Genomic DNA, 24205 nt, shown 5'->3' on the forward strand with positions numbered 1-24205 from the left:
AATAATTGTTTCTACAGCCTTCTGTGGAGTGTGTGTATGAATTAGTTTGGTACTAGGCAGACACAAGAACCCAAAAATCTCCTATTAGTATGGATTTCATTAGGGGAACATTTGGAAGTTTAAGAAAGTCAAAAGAGGTACGTTTTGTTCCAAACACTGAGACAGGTAAAACCAGTGGACGCATGTAGCAATCCAACAGATACAGACATTTATTATTGTGGACCAAAAGCAAGTTGGGGGCGGGGAGTGGTAATTTTCTGTAGGGCAAACAGTCCAAGGGGAGAAAAGGTTCACTAGCCTTTTGCCACTATATTAGTCTTCCCTTTTTATAAATCACAGCCCCAGCAGCCACCCAGTATACATTTTTTTTTTCAAAATTGATCAAAAACGGATCACGGCACAGCTTCTTAGAAAACCGATTTATGTTCAGAATGATGGGGACTCTACATGTTAATAAAAATATGCCATGACAGGAAAAGCTTAAATTCTAAGATGCATGGGGCTTATTTTGCACAATTTACGCTGCTTCTGCTGGGGAGGCACAAAGAAGTACGCCTTGAATCCCTGCTCTGAAGCCGCTGGGAAACCCTGGGGAGCTCCTTCCGGCTTCTGAGACTTCATGAGTCAGTGCCTCCCCAGTCAGGCCTAGCTTCATAACTGTAAGGTCTAGAAATAAAGGCAAACTAGGTAAATGCCTCTTATACCAAAATTTCAAGAGTAACTGCCTCTGTTCAGGGTACGACTTGGAAGGTATTAACAAAAAACAGCTTACTTAGGGTAGCCAACCTCCAGGTGGCACCTTGAGGATCTCCCGCTATTACAATTGATCTCCAGACGACCAAGATCAGTACCCCTCGAGAAAATGGCTGCTTTTTAGCGTGGACTCTGATTATTCCCTGCTGAGGTCCCTCCCCAAACCCCGGATGTGTTTCAGGAGGCATAACTGAGTCTTCTGATTTCTTTAGCTTTCCAGGGCTTATGGAGTTTTACAATGAGGAGTTGAAAGAAATACAGCAGCAATACAATAATGAATAAAACCTCACAAACAACAAATATTAGGCTTCCCAAGTCCCTCCGGGGGGGCGGGGAAACCCCCGCCCCAGAGGCCCGTTCCCCGGCGGCGGCGGATCGGGCCATGGAGGGAACCCCACCCCAATGTGTGCGTCACCCGGAAGTGACGCGACCACGCCAGGCACGCTGGGGGCGGGGGCACGATCATCCGAGGGAAAACTCAATGGTTTTCCCTCAGATGGTCGTGGCCCCACCCCCAGTGTGCCCGGCGGCGTCACATCACTTCCGGGTGACGCGCACGTGCACTCCAGCTGCAGTGTGGGAGTCCCCCGGTAAGGAATAATTTCGACTTGGCAACCCTGACAAATATCCATAAAAACAAGTCAATGGAAGTGGAAGCAGAAATACTACTGCAAGAAAACACAAGGTTCACCCAAATTGAAAGGTTCTCCAAAGAATCTACAGATGTTTTCAAAGACAACCCAAAATCCAGAAGGGAAGAGGTTTTAGGAGGCAGTGGTGCATAGTCTGGGCATGACGGCAGGCGGCCCTCTGTCTTATGTGTATGCCATCTCTGACAGCAGAAACTCCCCCAAAAAGGACACTCCTGTAAAGTCCCATATTCATTTGCATGGTGACAGTTTTTCTAGTTCCTTGGTCCTGAGCCAATTATCAGAGTTTAACCTTCTGCTGCAGACAGAAAAAACTTAATGTGTACCACTCTAGTATGATACAGATTTACTGTAAAGCATTCATTCTTATTGATTTTTGATGTGCCATTTCCGCAAATGTGTGTTGAACTGTTGTCTGATTTTGCTTTGCTTCCCCAAATTGCAGATCCCCCGCCCCCGTTATTTTTACCCTGGAGTAGATCTTGGAAGCTAAGCAGGATCACCCATGGTTAGTATTTCGATGGGAGACCACCAAGGAATACTAGGGTGGTGACAGGGAGGCAGGCAATGGCAAACCACCTCTGAGCATCTCTTGCCTTGAAAACCCTGTGGGGCTGCCGTAAATCAGCTGTGACTTGATGGCACTTTACACACACACCTGCACAGTTACCTAGACAGTTGCAACTGTGTGGTTGCGACTACCATGTGTGAGAGAAGTATAGCAGAGGAGGTAGAATGTAATTGCCACCATGCGGTGTAATAGTCACACAGAGAGTATAGGCTGCGGTCACACACGCCAGTTGAAGCGGAGGGGAAACGAGGCTCTTTCCTCTGGAGGAATTTGACATGCAGTTGCAAGATCACACATCCCTTTGTAGCTGCGGGCTCAGCCTGTCACTGTGTGATCAGACACAACTGTGGGTGAGTCGGCTTTTTTTGCTCATTTTCCCCATGCGCATAAACGAGGAATCGCACCTCCGCACTCTATGGAGTATGCAATGATGTGCATACTGCGAAGAGGGGGTGGGGGAAATACCGACACCGAGCAAGGATGGAATGATCACACCATCCCGATGGCATGAGAGCATGCTTGCATGATCAGACAGGGAAAGTCCGTCCATGGCCCGTCGGAACCCGTGAGAGCCGGACTTTCCCCGCTGTCTTTTAACTCCGCTTCTGTGGCGGAGCAGCACGGGCTGCCGACAACTGCGAGACACTTCCCAGATGTTGCTGTCTGATCGCACCCTTTAGATCTGTCAGGCATTCGCACCTATGTCGGATCTAAAGGCGCGTGTGATCGCAGCCTAAGAGGGGTAAAAGTTAACCTGTAAGAAGTGCTGTATATCCTGTGTCATAATAGACACTTCAGCCATATCTTATGGAAAGTGTTTTCTGGGTTACCTCTCTTGGAAACTTTAATTACCTCACCCCAAATTTTGAGTATAAGGGTGTTTTCTCACATGTAATTTCAGCAGATGAAACTTGCATTTGCTGCAGTACACATTAAATCATCTCTTCTGCATTCTGTTAATGGGGAAGACTCCCCCGAAAGACAGAGGTGAAAGAAAATAGTGGCGACATGGCCTTGTATCAGGTCAGCAGAATGGGGCAAGGGGGAGGCTGAAACCCTCTCTTCCCTTAGAAAAGAGCAAGAGTCCAGTAGCACCTTAGTAAAGGTAAAGGTTCCCTTGCTCGAAAGCCAGTTGAATCCGACTCTAGGGTTGCGGTGCTCATCTCCGTTTCAAAGCCGAAGAGCCAGCGCTGTCTGAAGACGTTTCCGTGGTCATGTGGCCGGCATGACTAAACACCAAGGCGCACGGAACACTGTTACCTTCCCACCGAAGTAGTACCTATTTATCTACTTGCAATTTCTTGCTTTCGAACTGCTAGGTTGGCAGGAGCTGAAACTAGAGACGGGAGCTCACTCCGTCATGCGGCACCCCCTGGGTCTCGAACTGCTGAACTACTGACCTTCCACAGCCTGCAGTTCAGCGTCTTAACCACTTGAGCCACCGCAGCTAGAATGTATCTGAAGAAGTGAGCAATGACTCACGAAAGCTCCTACCCTGCTACAAATTTTGTTAGTCTTTAAGGTGCTACTGGTCTCTTGCTCTTTTCTACTGTGACAGACTAACAGGGCTAGCCATCTTGATCTACCTCTCTTCCCTTGTGCAGCTCCCCTGATTTGAATGGAGACCACAATACACCTGTTTGCGTTTTTTAAGGACAGACAGGGGTCGTTTCGTAGAAAAAGAGCTATGGGAACTCATTAGCATAACTCATTAGCATATACCACACACCCTGACATCACCGGAAGTGTGTCATAAGGCCACACCCCCTGACATCACCAGAAGTGTGTCATAAGGCCACACACCCCGCCCCCAATGGTCCTGGTCGCTGCCGCCGGCCTTGCAGCTCCACTGCCGAGCCCCATGAGGGGCCCGGCGGTGGACCTGCAAGGCTGGCGGGAGTGCAAGGAAGCCCCGCGAAGGCCCTCCCTGGCCCCAGGCAGGCAGGGGTGGGGAGAGGCAGGGAGGAAGCAACTTACCCTCCCTCTTCTCCTGCCTCCTCCTGGCTGAATGAGGGCCAGAAGCGGGGTGGCCGGAAGCAGGGGGCGGGGCTTCATGTGCCCCGCCCCCGTACCTCACCCGGGGGAACTGCGATCCCCCGCGATCCCCCCCGAAATGACCTCTGAGGACAGAACGCAGCCCCCAAATGTTGTAGGGAGTGCAGCATTCCTAGCTGCACATCTGGTTTGGCCCTTAGCAGCACCATTTATCCTTACCAGTGAAAATGCTGCCGCTCTCTCCTCTTCGGTCTGCCTCCCTCATGGTAGCCTAAATAAAGTGAGGTCCTTCTTTGCTCTCCTAGCTGGCTCCAAACCCTTGAGCTAAAAATAGTTTCCGATTAAGAAACAATGGCACAGAAAAGATTAACGTTTTATTGTGAAGTGAACTTTCATCGCCTTTGTTGGGTGGGTGTCCCATTCAAATGGCTTTTGGCTGTCTTGAGGTAACTTTTTTTTTTTTGGCCGTCTTGGACGTTAAGCGCCTTCCTCTCGGTAAGGCCTCTTTCCATTTTGTCCGCCTCACTGGGGTCATTCAGATGTGATTATTCAGAGAAGCCTACACGCCCAGATAATAGGAGTTTAGCTAACCCTCTCCCTCCTCTTTGTCCCTTCTGGGTAAGGAAGAAAAAGAGAGGAGGGGGAGGGAAATCCCCCCCTCCCCATATCTGTTTTGGTACTTGGTGCCTATCAGGAGACCTAAGATAATAAACCCCAGAGGCTTAGCACAGGCTTGGAGGGTCTCGAAGTGCCTGAGAGATCACTTGCTGAAAACGCTTTCCCTCCCCTCTCTCTGCCTGAAGCCTAGAAAGAGAGAGTTGACATCCACAAGCATAAACAGGAAAACCTGACATCACTCTCTCTCTCTCTGCCTGCGTGTGCTTGTGTGTGTGTGTGAGAGAGAGAGGGTGTGTGGGAGGAGTCTGCCTGTCTCTCTCTCTCTCTGCACACCACTCACAGCTCTTTGTGGTCATGAATTGACTGCCGAGTGAGTGCGCCGCGCAGCCCGAGCCAGAGAGTGGTGCCTGCCTCTGGAGTTGAGGGAGTGCAGGCGAGAGGATTGGTAAAGCCTGGAGGTTTTGGGGTTTTTTTTTTGCGGGAACCCATCATGCCCTTGCGATGTAGCGAGGAGAAACCCAAGGATGAAACTGCTTTGGAGAGCTAAAATGGTAATGAACGCTTTCTTCTTTTCTGAAGAGGTTTCTCTCAGGCGGGGGAATCCCTTTTTGAGCGCTGGATTTACTTTTTTTTTTTTAACGGGAAACGGGCGAGCTGTATGTTTCCTCCCCCCGAATTCTGTCTCGAGAGAATATATGTGTTTCTTCCCCCCCCCCCCGCCCCCCCCTCTTTATTACTGCTTTTAAAAAATGATACTGATCCCGAAAGGGATTGAGTTCTGTGTGTACGCGTGATGTGGGAAAAGACTGGGAGAAAAGCTAGCTGGATAAACTTTTGGATAAACTGAGAGTATTTTTCTCTTGGATGAATGGCAAGAATTTCTTCTTCTTGTTTTTTTTAAGTGTGCTTTATTTGCTTTAGGAAATACCATCCGGGGGGGTTTGGATTCAGCACAGGTTTCAAATAAAATTTCAATAAGATGTTAGGGTGGCTGTTTCCATGCGAGACTTCTGGCATTTGTAACTTTAAGGGGAAATACTCTGATGGAAATCTATAAGATGTTTTCACGCTTTCATACACTGGTCTTTCTTTTGAACACAAAACCTTTGAAATGAGTTCAGACCCATCATCTCATAACAAATGGAGAGCCAGTGTAATTTAAATGCCTGTTTGAATGTAATCTGCCTGCCTGCTTAACTCCTCATACGAAAGCGCAGCCTGCTCCTGCAATTGCAACAGCAGTGATAATACTTGGGGGCGATATTAAAGAAGGGAGTATTGCCTTATAAAAAAAGAACATTGTAGAAAAATTTGAAATATGTGAAAGTCCTGGAAAAAACAATAATAAGCTTACTGGAAACTCGGGGTGTCCTGATGCCACAGGAAAGGGCAGCTTGCCAAGGAATCTCTCTGCTTTGCCTCCATTGAAAAAGTTTCTCTGCCTTTTGGTGCAATTGTTATATTTTACTTCATGCGGCGCATCCTGTGCACTGAGTTTCTGGAACAAGCTATCTAGCAGCTGGCCTAGATTTTTTTTGTGAGGAAATTATTGTTGTTGTTGTTAATTGTCACATTCAGATATTTCACTGGTAGATGGTGTTCTGCAATTCAGTCTAGCCAAGTTCGGGGGAATTGCAAATGCATCTTAGCAGGGTTCTTGCTTTTCGAAGCAACACTGTCTTCTGGAGTTGTGGTTGTTATTATTGATTTAAATGTGGCGTTTGTTTTCTTCCTCCTATGGCAGAGCTCGATTCAGGACTGGGGTGAAGAGGTAGAGGAAGGAGCTGTTTACCATGTCACCTTGAAAAGGGTGCAGATTCAACAGGCTGCCAATAAAGGAGCGAGATGGCTAGGGGTGAGTAAAAAAAAAATGCCACATTGGCATCTTGTGCAAATTGCTTGGTGGACTTTGGTTGAAAGAGCTGAATTCCGAGAGAGAGAGCGGCTGAGCTGTAAACTGTGCCAAAGGCTGGTTTTAACATTAAAATTCTCGCAGGTCTTCTTTTGTGCTCGGGTTATTCATCTCTTGTATGAGACGTGAGACTTAAGAGGTTTTGGTTGGCTGTAGTTTCAGTGCCTCCTTCCCCTCCCACTAGGCCTATTGTAGCATATTTAAGGGATTTAAGTTTCTGGTGCTTTTGCCTGTCTCGTTACAGAAAAGAAAAGTGGTAGAACACAGGCTTTGCAAGCAGAAGGCCCCAAGTTTAATCCCCGGCATCTCCACTTAGATGACTCAGTGGGTGACCTTGGGCCATCCAGTTACTTTCTCTCAGCCTAGCCTATTGCACAGGGTTGTTGTCATGAAGGAGGGAGGGAGGGAGGGAGAACCATGTGACCCATGGGGGTAGGGTGGGATACAAATGTGATTGCTGCAGCCTAGGGTAGCAGGACTGGGGTGGGGGACATGCCTGCACTTCTGGCTGCCAATCAAAATGTACAGTAGAGAACTTGGGAGACCAGTGGTTTTGACTCCATGTAAAGCAGATTCTTATGTTCCCATGTGTTGTGTTTAGCCCTGGCCCTGGATAAAACCCTATGGGGTTGCCATAAGTCGCCTGTGACTTGATGACACTTTCCATCACCAAGTCTAGAGCAATGCCTTTCAACTCTCTCTCTACCTTCTGAGTGTTCCTTGCACAGTAATTTGATGCCAAGGAACTGCTGGGCTGTCCACCATAGAAACCCTGTATGCTCCATGGGGCTTGGAGTAAAAAATAATATACTACAAAAGAAGACTGACAGAGGTGGGAAAGGTGTCCTTTCCAGGGAAACTGGTTTGGCTTCATTGATCTGCTTGCTGAGAAATCTTAAATGTTTAAAGAAAGTCCAGGATTCTATGGAGCAGGTTTTGAAAGCCAGTATTTGAAAGGCTGAAGCTAGTTTTAAGGTATGCAAATTCAGTTTGGGTAGCAAACTGGTCGCTCCAAAATCCAGAGTATTGTATTCTTAGCTGCACAATATTCTGTGTTATATCTTATTTACTCTTCATTTATTGAGATTACTATCCAAGCTGGAGTAATTAACATTGTTAGAAACTAATACAAGAATCTGCTAACACATCATACCAGTTTGATGACAGTAAGAAAAACCGTCATGTCACAGCAGATAAAACTAAAACAATTGTTAAGAAATACCCACAAAAGGCTTAAATATAGAACTATTTCCATGTCAACATGACAGCCATAAAAATGTCCATGTCAGTCCTTTTCTGGTTTTACAAATGGTAACAGTCCTTTGGGACTTCACTACCAAATGATTCATCCTTATTAATTTTTCTGAGAATTATGAATACTTTAGAATTACCCCTCGTGATCATGTTCCTGTTTTCTGAGACCGAGCCATCCTATTTACATTTTACCTGCTTGGAGATCTAGTGCTCCTCCTACTAAGTTAACTGAAGAACAATTACATTGGTTTTACTCTGAGCCCTAAATTCTTTCCTTTCTATCTTAATCTTTAATTAAAAAGAAAAAAAAAGTGCTTGGTACTTGCTGTGCAGGACTTGGTCAGCTCCTTGTCTTGAATGGGCAGCAGTTCCCCTGATGGTAGTGAGATACAAATAAAAAAGATAATACATCAATGAGAAGCTGGGCTATTTTAAAAATGCTACCTATTACTCAGAATCTTTTGGTTGTCCTGAGTTAGAATCCTGAAGAATTCAGATTTAATTAAGAGTTCTGGATCATTCAAGAGCTTGCGAACTCTAATCTTTGTTCTGGTGGGAAAAAAGAATCTTCTTTCTTTATCTCTCTTACGTAATAGAATTAACAAGGCAGCAGCAGCCTATGCTATTCTTCAGTGTCACTGATAGTTTTCAGAAACTGAGGATCCGCCTTGATAGAATCGGTTACTGTGAAATGATTGCTGCAGCCTTATGCAGACTTGGCACCATCCATGGTGGACGAATGGGGTCACATCTCCAATGGTGGCCTCACCACCTCACATATACCCTGTCATTGCACTTAATCTTTCTCCCGCTCCTAATTTTGAGAATTAACAACCATGCTAGTTAAGACTTAAGTCCTACTTCCAGTTGTGCCCCTATTAATCCATGGCAGTAGTGTTCCTCTGCTGCACAGTCCTTTCCTCTTATTCTAGGTGCCTTCAGGCTCCTCAAAGGAATCTGGTCATCCATGGATGGAAGCTCCAAGTGCCAGAGGAATGCAATTAGCAGCAGAGGAATGCCTCTGCCATGACGGCAGCCAGGTTTAGGACCCACACTAGTGGGTCCTGTTTGAAAAAGAGATGCAAGGAGTGACCATCAGTGGGGCCTGGAACTGGGGCCTGCACAGTCACACATCCCCATGGTGTACGAGTTTTGTGGAGAGCTATGTCTGAACACGGCTTACATTGTGCCTCACGATGGGATTTGCATTAGGTTTATATATAGTCATTGTTTTAGAGATAATGTCGTGTATTGAAAGGACGCTGAGGTTTCGTTGCGATCGGTGTCCTCCTATGCCCATCAGGTGGAAAGATGGGATACAGATAAATGCATTATTAATGATGGTGATAAATATTTAATTACTCATGAGCCACTTTGAGTCCCCTACGGCATAAAGACAGCTTAGAAATCCTAAAAATAAAGTTTTAAGAAGGTGCTTTTAAATTATCTAAGTACCTTGGTTTTTCGTAATTATAAAATGTCCTTTGCGTGGAACTTGAATTTGTGAATTCTTGCGGTTTTGTAAGACATTTTAAGGGGGAAAAATCCATACATAGTTCCAAGAGTCTTTAAATTATTGGCTGCCTTGAGACTTAACTTAAACAGAATATTTGTTGGGAGCTGTAATGTTGGGAAGCATCATCCTTGGACAAGATAAGTAAACTTTGCCCTCCGTATAGACAGTGCTGAGAAATTCTCCCTTTTCGTATTTCCAAGAAGTACACAGTGTTCTTCTCAGCAGAACAGATGATTTTCAAATCTGCTTCCTTCTTTGGGTGGCAGATTTCCCATCAGTGCCTCCTGTTTGTAGTAAGGATGGGTGAAAAAATAAATAAAATATTTGAATATTTTTCACAGATGGCAGCCTTTGATAGGGCACGAGGCCACTGAGAAGGAAACTAAGTGCAGTGATTGTGGAATTAAAAAGAAACATTTTTGTAGTCAAATTTTTAAAACCTGTGTTTGGCAAATTGAAGTTAGTGCTTTAAGAGGGCTTGTTCAGCACCAAGGTATGCTAGAGAGGCACCTTGAGGCGGACGGTCACAATTAATTTGCATATCACAGCGGTGCTCTATCAATGTTCATGAACATTGTGGATAAGAAGGCACTGGCAATCGATGAGTCTAGTCTCACTAGCTGACTCTTTTCTAGTTTGAAGTTTTTGAGTTTTCTGGCTAAATAGTCAAAATCATAATTCAGATGTTTATGTTGGGGAGATGGATGGTCTCTGTCCCTGTCTCAGCAGTCTTCTAAATTGTAGTAGCATAAACGTATCTTGCAGATACTGATGGTGACCATTCACTTCTGTGGGAGGAGTGGCTAGGGTAAGAAATGGTAGGGGGATCAGAGGGGGTTGGGTTCATTGTGCACAGTCAAAATGAGATCAGTTGTACTTCTTCCACCTTCGCAGTGTGGCCTGGATTTCTGGTTTCCATGGAAGGGAGTCCTTAGTCACAGGGTTTGTCATCATGCAAGCTTGTAATTATGGCAGAGATGGAATCCCAATCAGCATTTACAAACTGATTTTGCTTTGTGTAGAAGGAACTGTTCTTTCCCAAAGGACTCAATAATCTCAAACAAGACAGCACAGTAAACTTTTGAGATTTCCTGTCTAATCTCGGAACTACCTTTCCCATCATCGTAATGGTATCGTAGTCAAAGAGGAACAAAAACATGTAAAAGGAAAAGATGAAAGGACATTGGAAGGAGGAGTGGACACTGAAAGATGCAAACAGCTCATCAGTGCAAATACCTTTGCTTGACTGAAAGCAGTTCTGGTGCTGAAAGTTTAGCTTGCAAGGATCTTCCATGGTTGCCTGTCCTCATCCAGCCAGAAAAATAACCACCAGGATTCCTAGTGTGGCTTTTTAAAATGCATCCTCTTCTTCTGCAAAACAAAATATTTTCTCCCCTGCTAACTCTGACCTAACACAAACTAGAGACTCCTGGAGGAAGTGGGTTCTTATCCCCCCCTATCTTCCTCCTTGGGGAAATGTGGAGACCATGGACCAACATCCCAGCTAGATCAATTTGGAACCAATGGAGGGGAACAGACTAGGATAGTAGTTGTGGAGCTAAGGGTGTTCTGTCTTTCTCTGAGAAGAAGAAGAGGAAGAGGAGGAAGAAGAGGAGGAAGAAGAAGAGCTGTTCTTCTGCTAGCTTGTCCTGTATCGGAAGAAACTCTGAAGACTGAGTCAAATTTAATTGATGACGGGTGAAATTCTAGACTTATTGTAGGAAATTAAAAACCGATAATTCTCCGCAAGGTCCTGAACACTGGAGGGTTCTTAGGGTTCTCAGATGTGAGATTGTTGATCCTCCTTATTACTATACGTGATTCATCACTAGTAGCAAATGTTACTTTGATTTTTTTTAAAGGGTCAAGAGAGGAACCAGAAAATTTAAGGCCACTTAGCCTAATGCAAATGAGTGGACATTATAATCAAAGACAGAATTACTAGGCACACAGAATAACAAAACCTGTTGAGGGAGAATCAGCATGGCTTCTGCATATGGGAGTCCTGCCTCACCAACCTTTTGGCGTTCTTTGAGCAGTACATTGCTCAAATTTACAGATGACACAAATATATTCAGGATAGTGAAGACCAAGTTTGTCTTGTGAAGAGCTCCAGGAGGATCTTCGCAAATAGAGTGAGTGGCCAACAATGTAGATAATGACATTCAATGTAAGTATAAGTGTAAGGCGATGCACACTGGAACAAAAGAATCCCAACTTTAAATACGTGCTTAATGGGGTCTGATCTGAACTTACTGAGACTGCGAAGGAAAGAGACCTTGGGGTCATATTGGATAGCTCAATGAAAATGTCAACCCAGTGTGCTGCAGCAGTGAAAAAGGCAAATTATGCTGGAGAGTATTAGGAAAGGAACTGAAAATAAAACCGCCAATATTATAATGTCCTTTTATAGCTCTGTGGTGCAACTTCATTTGAAATACTGTGTGTAGTTCTGGTCATCATCATATCTCAAAAAGGACACTGCAGAGCTGGGGAAAGTACAAAATAGGGCAATCAAGATGATCTAGAGGTACAAGATGATCTAGAGGTACATTTCCTATGAGGAAAGGCTGAAGAGTCTGGGACTTCTCAGTTAAGAAAGAGATGACTAAGGGGCGGACATCACAGAGGTTTAAAATGCTATGTACAGAGTAAAATACTAGAACTCAAGGGCAGGAGATGCAGGAAGGACAAAAGCAAATGCTTCTTTACTTACCAGATGATTTAAATGTGGAATTTGCTGCCAGAGGATATAGTGATGGCCACAGGCTTAGAAAGGGGGATAAGGTCTATCAGTGGTTATTAGCCATGGTGATTTAAAGGCAACCTCCACATTTAGAGGCACTAAAGGGGGGGGGAACAAATTAAATTACATACTTAAGGGTTAAGAAAGCATAAAAATAACAGGCCAAATAATTCTGTTAGTCAATTAACAGATATTAACAGAGGTACGAAAAAAATACATGTATTTATTTCACAATAGATTAAAAACAGATACTGGCCTTCACAATAGCTTCATTTTCCATTGGCAATCTGTAATGATGTCCAAAAGTGATAGATATTGACCCTGACCAGACGCACTTCAGGCCAATTGGCCTTCCTCATTGGTCAAACTAATAACGTTGCAACATGGCTACTGACATAATATGTCATCGATTCATCATAAAACTGACCAAGATATTCTAATAATTACTGTCTATGACCAAGGGAAAGAATATTGATCATAAACCTCATTCTTAAGAAAGTACACTATTGGCTCCTGGCTTTACAGAACTTTTTCTGACCAAGCGAGAAAGGTACAGAATCGACTGAATCATCGCCATAGGAATAAGAGTACCCGACCAGGGCTGTCCTTTCTTAAAAATGAGGTTTATAAGTGCTCCAGTGTCGAAGGGTATGCTTTTTGTAGTGATTGTGTTGGGATTGAGAGACACATCATTATAAAGAACATCTTCAATGGGAATTTACAGAGAATCCATTATGGCTACAGGGAGAAGCTGAAGGCAGTAAGAGTTAAGAGTGTTAAGGGAGAAAAGGAAAATATTAGGCCTGTTTGGAAGTAAACCACTACATTTATTATTGCTGTGGTTTCAGAGGGTAGCTGTGTTGGTCTGCAGTAGAACAGCCAGATTCCAGTCCAGGAACACGTTAGAGACCACCAAGACTTTCGGAGTATGAGCTTCCAAGAGTCAAATGACAAAGTGAACTTTGACCCTTGTAAACTCATGCCCGGAAAATCTTGTTGATCTGTACGGTGAGCCAGTTTGGTGTAGTGGTTAAGTGCGTGGTTTCTAATCTGGGAGAACCGGGTTTGATTCCCCACTCCTCCACTTGCGCCTGGATGGATGGCGTTGGGCAAGCCGTAGCTCTGATAAGGGCTTTTCTTGAAAAAGAGCAGTTTCTGTGAAGAGCTCTCTCAGCCCCACCTACCTCACAGGGTGTCTGTTGTGGGGAGGGGAAGGGAAAGGAGTTTGTAAGCCGCTCTGAGATACCTTTGGGTAGTGAAGGGCGGGGTATAAATCCAATCTCCTCTCTTCTTCTTCTTCTTCTGGACTCAAATCTAGTTCAGGTTGCCAGGTCTTACCTGGCTGCTGGTGTGTGTGTGTGGGGTCCAATCTTGCTCTGGGAGTCTTCTGCGGTGGCGCAGGCAGTTAAATGCCTGCTTCAGTAACATCATACGAGCAGCCCTATGGCGGTTCGAGTACCACCGCGGTCGAGGTGAGCTCTCGACCCTTGTCCCAGCTCCCGCCCACCCAGCGGTTCGAAAGCAACTTAATTGCAAGTAGATAAATGGGTACCCACCCTTAGTAGGGTGGGGGGCACCCTGCCTGTGTGGTGGTTGAAGACAGATGGCGATGGCGGCGGCGGCAGCGAGACATCAGCTCCAGCTTGGATGGCATGGAGGTGGCCGCGGTGAGCAGGCGCAACCGGAGGAGCGATCCCTGGTGGCTAGAGGACGGAACATCGAGTGACCGCCGTTGGGAGAGGGCCGCGATGACGCCAAGTGTTGGCACAGCAGAGCCGGGAAAAGGATGCAGCTGAAACCGGAAGGAGGCGGGAAGTCGCGCGCCTCGAGAGAGGGAGGTTGCCGCCAGGCGCCGAGGAGAGCGTCCCGCATGAGAAACCGCCTGAGCCAACAGGAAGAAGAGGAGAACACCACCAACTACCAACCACCACCATAGGGGTGCCGGTAGGTCTCCCCACCCCATACAAATATGTGGCCTTAGTCAGGGAAGTAAAATGGTGACTAGCACCGAATTGTAAGCCGCTCAGAGACCCCCCTGACAAGGGGGTTCGAGCGGGATATAAAGTTGAATGTTAAATAAATTAAAAAAAAAAATTCTGGCATGCACTGCAATGACGTCACCCAAAGGTGACATCATGTACCAGGCACATCGCATGGGGGGCACTCTAGCATTTGGGCAAAATACTCTATGGTCACCATAAAGGTTTTGCCCAAATGCTAGAGCATTACCCACGCGACGTGCCTGGCATGATGATGTCACCTCTGGGTGACATCATTGCACTGGGCATGTCAGGTGGGATGGGGCTTTTCAGGGGTGGGGCTCCCCATGTTGGCCAGCTGGCCGGGGGTGGATTGGGTCCCCCAAAATCGGGGGCAAATCTAGCTATGTCTGTGGTGCATTCCTCATATGATTAAACTCCTAACTTGTCACATTTCCACTATTTGGGATATGTAAAAGGAGTGCTCTGGTATTGGCGGGTATGCTTCCAATATTTCAGAAATGAGAACCAGAGCAATCCACTATTGAAGGATACACTTCCTACAGTAGCCTCTCATGACAGTCTGCCCTGCTTAACTGCAGTGTTTGCACATGGCTCTCTAGATTCAGGCCAGAGAATAACAGCCCCTTAGCAACTTAGTACATTTATTTATTTATTTGTTGTTTTTTGGTAGACTTCTTGGACATACATCAGGGCTATTTTTGGGCAGGAACACACAGGAACGGAGTTCCGGCTGGCTCCTGAGTTGGCCACGCCCAGCAGGAACTCATTAGCATAATAGGCCACACCCAACAGCAGGAACTCATTAGGATTGGCTATATTAGAGGTGTGTGCCCTAACATGCAAAGGAGTTCCTTCTACAAAAAAAGCCCTGGTTTGACAACAAACAAGGTAAACAGAATAAGCAGCAAAAGGTGGGTGTATCTGGATGAGTACACTTCTGGTAACACAGGGGTGTGGCCTAATGGGCTAATGAGCTGTGCTGTCAGGGGTGTGGCCTAATATGCTAATACATTTCTGCTGTTGGGTGTGGCCAAGTATGCTAATGAGTTCCTACTGGGGTTTTTCTACAAAAAAAGCCCTGGACATACTAACTAAAACCTGTTAGGAGTTGACTCAGCCTTGCTTTGTGCTGAGTCATACAGTTTCTTACAAAATGATGTTGACTTTCAGTTATGGCAGCTTCCCTCTGTGGCTACAAGAACTTTGAGTTGATGGAATGACTATTTAGTGCAGCATGGCACACTTTTCATGAAAGTAGAGGAAAGCCCAAGCCACTGATTTTTTGTTGATGATAGTTACCTAAGTAACTTGATATTCCATCCCATCACCAAAAACAAAAACAGCCCCCCCCCCAATATGTTAAAGAGGAACAAAACACTACACTTAGGGACTAGTCCCCCTCTGCTGCGTAGTCTTACTGTAAGCAAGTGGGCTCTGTAACTGCTCTGTAACTGCTCACTCAAGTACACTCAAGTACACCAGATTATCATTGAATGCCCCTCCCAAGCCATAGGTAAAAAACTGAGGTCATAAAAAAGTGTTCAAGACAAGGTATGCCTACAACACACAGCTCTCAGCCAGTGTTCCCTCTAAGCTGAGTTCATGTGAGCTAGCTCACAGTTTTTTAGCCTCCGGCTCACACACATTTGTCTTCGCTCAGGACGGATGGCTCCAGAGCAAACGAATGTATGCAGCAGCCAACTCGCTCACTCACAACTTTAATGCCGGTATCTCACAAAGTAGAATTTTGGCTCACAAGACTCCACAGCTTAGAGGGAGCATTGATCTCAGCATATGTTTATTATGCCTGAGGTTCTTCTGGAATTACGAATGGTCTTCAAACTACAGAGATCATTCCCATGGAGGAAGAGGAGGAGGAGGTGGAGACTGGATGTATACCCCGCCCTTCACTTGGAGTCTCAGAGTGGCTTACATACTTCTTTCCCTTCCCCTCCCCACAACAGACACCCTGTGAGGTAGGCGGGGCTGAGAGAGCTCTTTCCAGAACTGTCCTTGAGAGAACAGCTCTGACAGAACTATGGCTCGCCCAAGGTCATCCAGCAGGTGCAAGTGGAGGAGTGGGGAATCAAACTCGGTTCTCCCAGATTAGAGTCCGCGCACTTAACCACTACACCAAACTGGAAATGGCAGCTATGGAGGGCAGTCTCCATGCCATTACTTTCATAGACTTTGCCCTGCCCTGGTAACTAGGGTTGCCAGCTCCACCTTGGGAAACACCTGGGGATTTTAGGGTGGAGCCTGAGGAAGGTGGGGTTTGGGGAGGGGAGGGACTTCAATGGGGTATAATGCCATAGAGGCCACCTTCTAAAGCAGCCATTTTCTCCAGATGAACTGATCTGTGCCTGGAGATCAGTTGTAATAGCGGGAGATCCCCAGCCACCACCTGGAGATTGGCAACCCTACCAGGTACTGCCCCAAATCTCCAGGGATTTCCCAAGTCAGAGTTGGCAACTCTATTTGCGCCCACTGCCAGGGTTGATTCCTGTTTGCTGTGTGCTGCTTTAAATGGATCTGAGAGCAGAATTCTAGAATCTTGGATTCTGTTCTCAGGATGGGCTGGGCTGCAGAAACCCACTTTCCTTGACTTGCTATCAAGCTATAACAAGTGAGAAGGTGGGGGCTCCCAAGGGAGGGATCCAGCCTCCTTGTCTGATTTCTTTCCAATCCATCCCTTTCTTTATCCGATAACTCCAGTTTCTTCCCAATATTTCCCCTGGACCTCCCTTCCCCTTCCCAATACCCTCCAAGATCACTCTGGATCTGTCTCTGTCTCCCCTCCTAAAATTCCTCTTTTCTCTCTTCTCCCTGTCCCCCACTGCGGTGCTTTATTTTTCACCCATGGTAATAAATGACAGTCATTCAGATATGTAAAAGAAAATAATGGGAAACACACTGAGGCATTGCCTCAGCCTACCCTGGGTTTTATTAGTTGCATGAGGTGGCAGAATGCTGGCGTGTAATACTGTGCTCCATTTAAAATATAACGGGGTGCCTCCGCTGAGAACTAAAGATCTTGACGTCCTGAACTGTTTTGCCTCTTTGGTGAGAGAATATCTGTGTAATGTTGAAGACAAATCTGGCCTGTTTTGGCTCTTGGACATAGATGTTTTCTCTCTCTTCAACACACTTCCTTGGCTTCAGAAAGGGTGCATAGTGCCCAAGTGGTCTCGTTATGGTGGAGTGGTTTTAGGTAGGTAGGAAGGAAGACAGACAGACTTTTGGATTCATGAAGCAGCCCCTCTGTGCATCTCCCCCCACTCTAATTTGAAGAAAACTTCTTCACTGAGGTCATGTAACTTCATGGCTTGCCAAAAGCACAAATGCTTGCAAATTATAGCGTTCCCCATCTCCTCCAGTAAATACGAGCTGATACATAAATGCCAAATTCCTGAACTGTTGTTTTAGCCTTAGAGAGTGGTCTTAGTCATATTCTTTGTAAATATTTTTTTTGCTGCTCACAATAGCTTCTTATTTAATGTTGTAAAGGTTTGTGGTTCTTTCTCGGGAAATGTGGAACTCATTTTCTCCCATCATATAAATGATCAGTAACTTCCAAGAGCAACCTCCATACTTACCTTCAGTGCTGGAGAGCAGATGCAAGCTAACTCAGCTTAGAGAGAACACTGCCCGTTTCTGTTTTCAGATATTCCCATCAGTGTCAAAATGGGGAGCTCTGGGGACTTCACCAGTCTTGGGACTTGCAAAAATGCTTCTACGTTCTTGAACCTTATACTTAACTCGCCTCCCAACTGGCAGCATTCATAAAATTAAGTTTCATCTGATGCAGAGTTATGCCAACCTAAGCCAACTGAAATCAGTGAGATTAGTTTAAGGCGGACCTCTTACCGCGCTAGTTTTCCCGCAGTTCTTCTATCCGCGACATTTTATATCGCTTGGAGGTGGTCATACGGTCCCTCTGTCTTCCGCTTCACTCGCGCGAAGTACTGATTACACAGTGCGCCGTCCCCGCGGCGGCACAGGTTTTAAAAAACCAAAAACCTCTGCGCATGCACTTGTCTTCCCATGCGCTTGGGCGTACATACAAAAAAGACCAAAATAAAAGCTAACGCCTGCTTGCACATGCGCATAACTTAAACCGGAAACACAAAAAAATGGGGGGAGGGGGAGGGTAGCGCGGTCACAGCGGATTGGTGTCCAGATACCAAAACCGTGGATACAAAGCGCGAGATATTGGGAAAACACCTGTTCCAACGGGTGTCAGAAAATGCGGATAAAAAGAGTGGAAACCGCGGGATTCAGCCCGCTTCGGTGCAGGAGGCGGGTTTGCCTATATGGACAGGAAACTTTAAAGTGTGAGGGATCAGCAGCGAATCCCGCACTAAATGTCAGTGTGACCTGACCCTAACTCTGCAAATGGTGGTTGCACCACTAAATCTCAGTTTTACAAATTTTGCCCTCTTACTGTTCTATTATTTCATCTTCCTTTATACAAAGTTCCCCTCATCTCTTCATTCCCCCACTATTTACCCCTTGGCCTCCCTTCTAACTTGCCTGTTTTTCCCCATCACACCTTTTGATGTTTAGACGCCTGTCCTCAGCTTCAGGATCACAGCCTAAAATTTGAAAGCAAAAATACAAGTGTTTCTATGGATACATTTCCAAGTCCTTAGACTGTTTTGAGAGTTCTGTGTTTGGAACTTGTTTCCCAAATGCGAGGGGTCCTGATTCTTCTTGGGACTGTGATGGACCGAGAGAGAGGGCCCAAGCCTGCCCCCCCCCGGTCATTTTCTTGATCTGAAACAACATCAGTAGTATATGTTAATTAATTAATTTTTTAGATTTGTATCCCGTCCTTCCAATAGCTCAGGACGGCTAACATGCGGCGAAGCCGGGTTGAATAGATAAAATACAGTTGGAGCAAATAGTGGCTGTACTGGGTTGTTTTAGATTAGGAAGACAATGGAGAGGGGATGCTTAACCCTTGGGAAGCCCAGAACTCCCAGACTACATCTGTTGACCGGATGTGGGGATGTAACTGGGAAAAGTATATTGTGTACTTAGGCCCTGATAACGACATCAAACTTTTATTGGAAGAGATGAAAGGTAAAATGTTTTCTGCGTATGCCTTGGTGGTAATTTTGTGTCTGAAAATCTCTGGAATATTGTATTTGATCACTACCTTATATGATTAAGGGATTTTGGAATCTTGCAATTTTGTTTCTCTTCTGGATTATGAATAATTGCCTCATATACAGCATACTGCATATGACAACATTCTTGGCTGTAGAGTGCAACTGGAGTCGCATAAGTTGGCAGTGAGTTTGTGCTGGGAAATTGGTATGGAAAATCATGAACACATGAATTATACTTTTCACTTTAGGTGGCATTCTGTATCCAAAGCCCACACTGAAACACTTGGAAGTAATATCCTCCTCCGGGATCCTAAAAAGTGCCTTGGGAGAGGCGAACAGAAGATTGATTTAGCTCTTAGATAAGAGAATTTACGGCTAGGGTTTTGTGAAGATAGATCAGGAACGAGTGATGGAGATGCGAAGTACTGAATGTGTGAAGCCACCTTAGGGAACTCTGCTCCTCCTGGAAACAGCTTTCTGAGGTCTTTTCAGTCCTGTTGCCTGAGATCCTTTAGACTGGAGATGTTGGGACTAATTTTGTGAGTTTCTAGTATGCAAAGCAAGTGTTCTGCCCATGAGCGATGGCTTGGAAGTTACTCTGTGGGATTTAGTTCTTCCTGGAATTTTAGTTGGCAAGGGCAGTTTAAGGAACCATGCGCGAAAACAAACAGAAATCCTAGTACACAGCATGTGTCGAATGATATTACTGGAAATGTAATGCTGTTTTGCAACCCATTGGTTTCAGAGCTTGGTTTTCTTTCTGTTTTACCTAGTGTAAAATGAAATAGCAGGTATGCATGAAGAATCCTCCTTCTGTCGTTTTTAGAGTTGTAGCAGGCTTGGAAACAGACGCTTGCTTAGTTTCCTGTGGTAAGCAAGAATCACGAACAGGCAAGGAGGCTTCACAAACCTTGGTTGTTTTTCCCTTTTAAGACTGCAGAGTTCTAGCATAAGTAGCTGTGGGTGGGCAGTCAGGCTGGCGAAGCGTTTTGTGGGCTAGTAACCTTTCCGAATTTATTTGCAAGGCTGATCTATAGCACATTGCTGACACTTATTTATTGAGATATTAAAAAAAAAATTTTTAGCCCAGTGAGGACCCAGAATGGCTCACAACACCATCCTCCCCTTCTCCATTTTATCCTCAGAGCAACCAACCTGTGCGTTAGGTAGGCCTGAGAGAGAGAGAGGGGGGGAGTGTGTGGGGGAGTGTGTGGGGGGGAGTGTGGGGGGGGAGTGTGTGTGTGGGGGAGTGACTGGCCCAAGGGCAGCTTGTGAGCTTCCGTGGCAGAACAGGGACAAAAAAGTCTCCGAGTGCCTAGTCTGACTCTCTAACCACTGCTTAGGGCAAGGGTCTACCTAAATGTATATCATTTGTACTCTTCTGGCTGGGCAAAGAGGTTGAATAAATCCTAATCTGGAACAGGGATGAGGGAAAGTGGTGGACTGCAGTTGTTAATCTAGTTAGTAATTCAGTTTATTCACTACCTGGGAGAGCTTCCAGAAAAGATAGATTTCGCTGCACCAGTGATTAGACCCGAAGCTCTGTAATCCTGCGAGGTCAGGATGTGTCCTCAGATGGTGGGTTGGAGGAGATAGCAGCTGTCACCACTGTTGTTACTTCTGCCTTGCCCCCAACGCTGCCGCCGCCTCTTTGTTGGAGGACTTAAGCATCTTTAAATGGAGTGCAACCAGAGGTCATTTCGGGGGGGATCGTGGGGGATCACAGTTCCCCTGGGTGAAGTACGGGGGGGTGGGGCACATGACGAAGCCCCACCCCCTGCTTCTGGCCACCCTGCTTCCGGCCCTCATTCATCCAGGAGGAGGCAGGAGAAGAGGGAGGGCAAGTTGCTTCCTCCCTGCCTCTCCCCACCCCTGCCTGCCTGCCTGGGGCCAGGGAGGGCCTTTGCGGGGCTTCCTTGCACTCCCGCCAGCCTTGCAGGTCCACCACCGGGCCCCTCATGGGGCTCAGCAGTAGAGCTGCAAGGCCGGTGGCGGCGGCCAGGACCATTGGGGACAGGGTGTGTGGCCTTATGACACACTTCCGGTGATGTCAGGGGGTGTGGCATATGCTAATGAGTTCCCCTAGCTCTTTTTCTACTAAACGACCCCTGAGTGCAACAGGGCTTCCCAAAGTCTTGATTCGATTCCTCTTGCGAGAGTTCCAGCAGCCCTAGTGGGGCTTGCCGCACTGTATTTAAAGATACTTGGGCGATGGCAAGGGAAGGAGCATCAACTGCTCTGGGAGGAGAACAGGAGGTGGGAGGACAGTGGACTCGGTTGGCCCCTCTCATCGAGCCACCACCAAGCCTGCTGAGTGTTGAAACTGCCCCCCCTCATCTGAGAGTAGACTCAGCAAGTATGGGTTGGGAAATTCCTGGAGATTTGGTAGTGGAGGGTGGGGTTTGGTGAGGGGAGGGACCCCAGCAGAGTATAATGCCGTCAATGCCACCCTCCAAAGCAGTCATTTTCTCTAGGGGAACCAGTCTCTGCAGTCTGGAGAGCACTTGTAATTCCAGGCAGGGCTCTTTTTGTAGAAAAAGCCCAGCAGGAACTCATTAGCATAATAGGCCACACCCAACAGCAAAAATCCATTAGCATATTAGGCCACACCCTGACAGCACCGCTCATTAGCACATTAGGCCACACCACCATGTTACCAGAAGTGTGGTCATCCAGCCACACTCACCTTTCCCTTCTTATTCTGTTTACCTTGTTTGTTGTCAAAACCCAGGGGTTTTTTTTGTAGCAGGAACTCCTTTGCATGTTAGGTCACACACCCCTAATGTAGCCAATCCTAATGAGTTTCTGCTGTTGGGTGTGGCCTGTTATGCTAATGAGCTCCTGCTGGGCGTGGCCAACTCGGGAGCCAGCCGGAACTCCATTCCTGTGCGTTCCTGCCCCCCAAAGAGCCCTGATTCCAGGAGGTTTCCAGGCACCCCTTGGAGGTTGGCAGGCAACCCTAGGTGAGAGCCAGCAAGAAGTTAATCCACTTTGATTTGTAGGGCAAGGTGATGCATATGTGTCTTTCATACATAAACAGTGAAGAAGAGCCCTACCGTAAAGCCATGCATTCTGATGTCACTGAGTGATCTTCTGTTGCCTTAGCCAGGTGCTTCCGGGAGAGTGTGTGGCCCCAGGTGACTGGCGAGGAAAGGTGTGGATGTAAATTCTCTCCTGGGAAAATTCTATCCTCAGGGGCCACCTGGTCATCAGATCAGTTCTTCAAGGTGGGCTGTGGCTCGTTCTGCCTCAGAGTAGGCCCAATTTAATGGTTCTGGAATATGGGCTGCAGTCACATGTGACAGTTGGAGCAGAGGGGAAGTGAGGCTGTTTCCTTCGGAGGAGTTTTTTTTTTAATAAGTTTATTTTAAAAAATTTCAGTATACATCATATCATCGGTTTACATTTAACACTCTTGCGAGTCATACATATTCTCCTTATCCAGCCATACATAGAATTTTTCCATCTTTTTTCAAAGATCTCCTTGCTATTACCTTTTAATGTTAAACTTAATTTGTCCATTTCAGCTACTGACAACATTTTATCAATTACTTCTTTTTTTGAGGGCAGTTCTTCCTGTTTCCATTTTTTGGCTAACAATATTCTAGCTGATGTAAAAAGGTATATAATTACATCTTTACTTGTTTTGCTATATGATTCTGGAAGCAACCTCCGGAGGAGTTTGACACGCAGTTGTGAGATCACGCATCGCTTTGAAGCTGCGGGCTTAGCCTGTCACTGTGTGATCAGATGCAACTGCGGGTGAGTCTTTTTTTTTTTGCAGTTTGTTTCCCTTGCGCATAAATGAGGAATCGCAGCTCCGCACTGAGGGCCCCCTATGGAGTATGCGATGATGCGCATACTACGAAGGGGAAAAAACCCTCCAACGGCACAGAGTCGGGATGGCCTGATCAGACCATCCCAACAGCATGAGAGCGTGCTTGAGCGATCAGGCAGGGGAAAGTCTGTCTATGGCCCGTAGCAACCAGTTAGAGCCGGATTTTCCCCGCTGTCTTTTAACTCCACTTCCATGGCGGGGCAGCACAGGTTGCTGACGACTGCGGGACGCTTCACAGATGTTGGTGTCTGATCGCTCCCTTTAGATCTGTCAGGCATTCACCCCTATGTCGGATCTAAAGGTGCGTGTGATTGCAGCCATGATGTCTCAAAGCTTGTTTTTGCTGATCTTCACCTGTACAGATTCCATCTGATTCCTAATCATTGTCTCAGGGACTAAAGCAAAACAGGATTCCTCAGGTGGGCAGTTCGCCAACTTAGGTCCAGATCTGGTGCTCTAGGGCACGATTTATTGACTGCCAAGGTCAGTTGCAATCTAAGGAGTAGTCACTCTAGCATTTTGGAAGGCAACAATCTCTAGGATTCTGTAACAACTGGTGCCTGTGGTTTTCTACTCCCTTATGAAATGTAACTAGAAATAAGGCCCGTTGTGGAAATAAATACAACGGGATCTAGAAAGAGGCTCTGGGAGAGTGCTCTGGCTTTGGGCAAACAGTGTCTGTCTGCTTTTAAAACATGAACCTGGGACCTGCACACCACCAGAATACAGCAGGTTCCATATGCAACTGACATTCCAACTGCCTTGTGGGGGGGGGGGAGTTTGAGGTGTGGAATGGAGTGAAGTCCAATCAGCTTCCATATACAAAAGACCAGGTTGCCGCAGCAGTTGTGGTGTGGGCGGGACCCGGGCTTTGCCTTCTGATTGGTGGCGATATATGCTGAGGAGCAGTGCCATCAGCCATACACGGAGTGCATTTTAGAATTAGAACTTTGGCACCCACTATTCAATTATATATAAGGAGAGATGGCTCTGTTCCTCTATTAGAAGGCTTGGAAGTATCTTCTGTTTTCAAGCTATGCTACAGTTGCTTGTCACAGGAATCCTTGCAGATTACTTTGAAACAGGGGTCATTTCGTAGAAAAAGAGGTGCAGGAGCTCATTAGAATAACTTATTGGCATAACTTATTTGCATATGCCACACCCCCAACATCAACGGAAGTGTGTCAGAAGGCAACACCCACCGCTTAGGCTCCACTGGACTGTTTTGGATTGCT

General features: G+C 46.2%; 1 protein-coding gene across 1 annotated transcript in view; it reads left to right on the forward strand.

Moving 5' to 3' along the window:
* Positions 1-5057: 5057 nt before the first annotated feature.
* RGL1 (ral guanine nucleotide dissociation stimulator-like 1) overlaps positions 5058-24205 on the forward strand; it is a 113573-nt gene continuing 94425 nt past the window's right edge. The window contains exons 1-2 of the mRNA XM_015419648.1: positions 5058-5138; positions 6332-6442. Of these exons, the coding sequence (XP_015275134.1) occupies positions 5112-5138; positions 6332-6442 (138 nt within the window). The 5' untranslated portion in view covers positions 5058-5111. The remainder of the gene's footprint in view (positions 5139-6331; positions 6443-24205) is intronic.

This window comes from Gekko japonicus, unplaced genomic scaffold (assembly GCF_001447785.1).
Source record: "Gekko japonicus isolate JY-2015 unplaced genomic scaffold, Gekko_japonicus_V1.1 scaffold1248, whole genome shotgun sequence".
In the NCBI taxonomy this organism is placed as follows: domain Eukaryota; kingdom Metazoa; phylum Chordata; class Lepidosauria; order Squamata; family Gekkonidae; genus Gekko; species Gekko japonicus.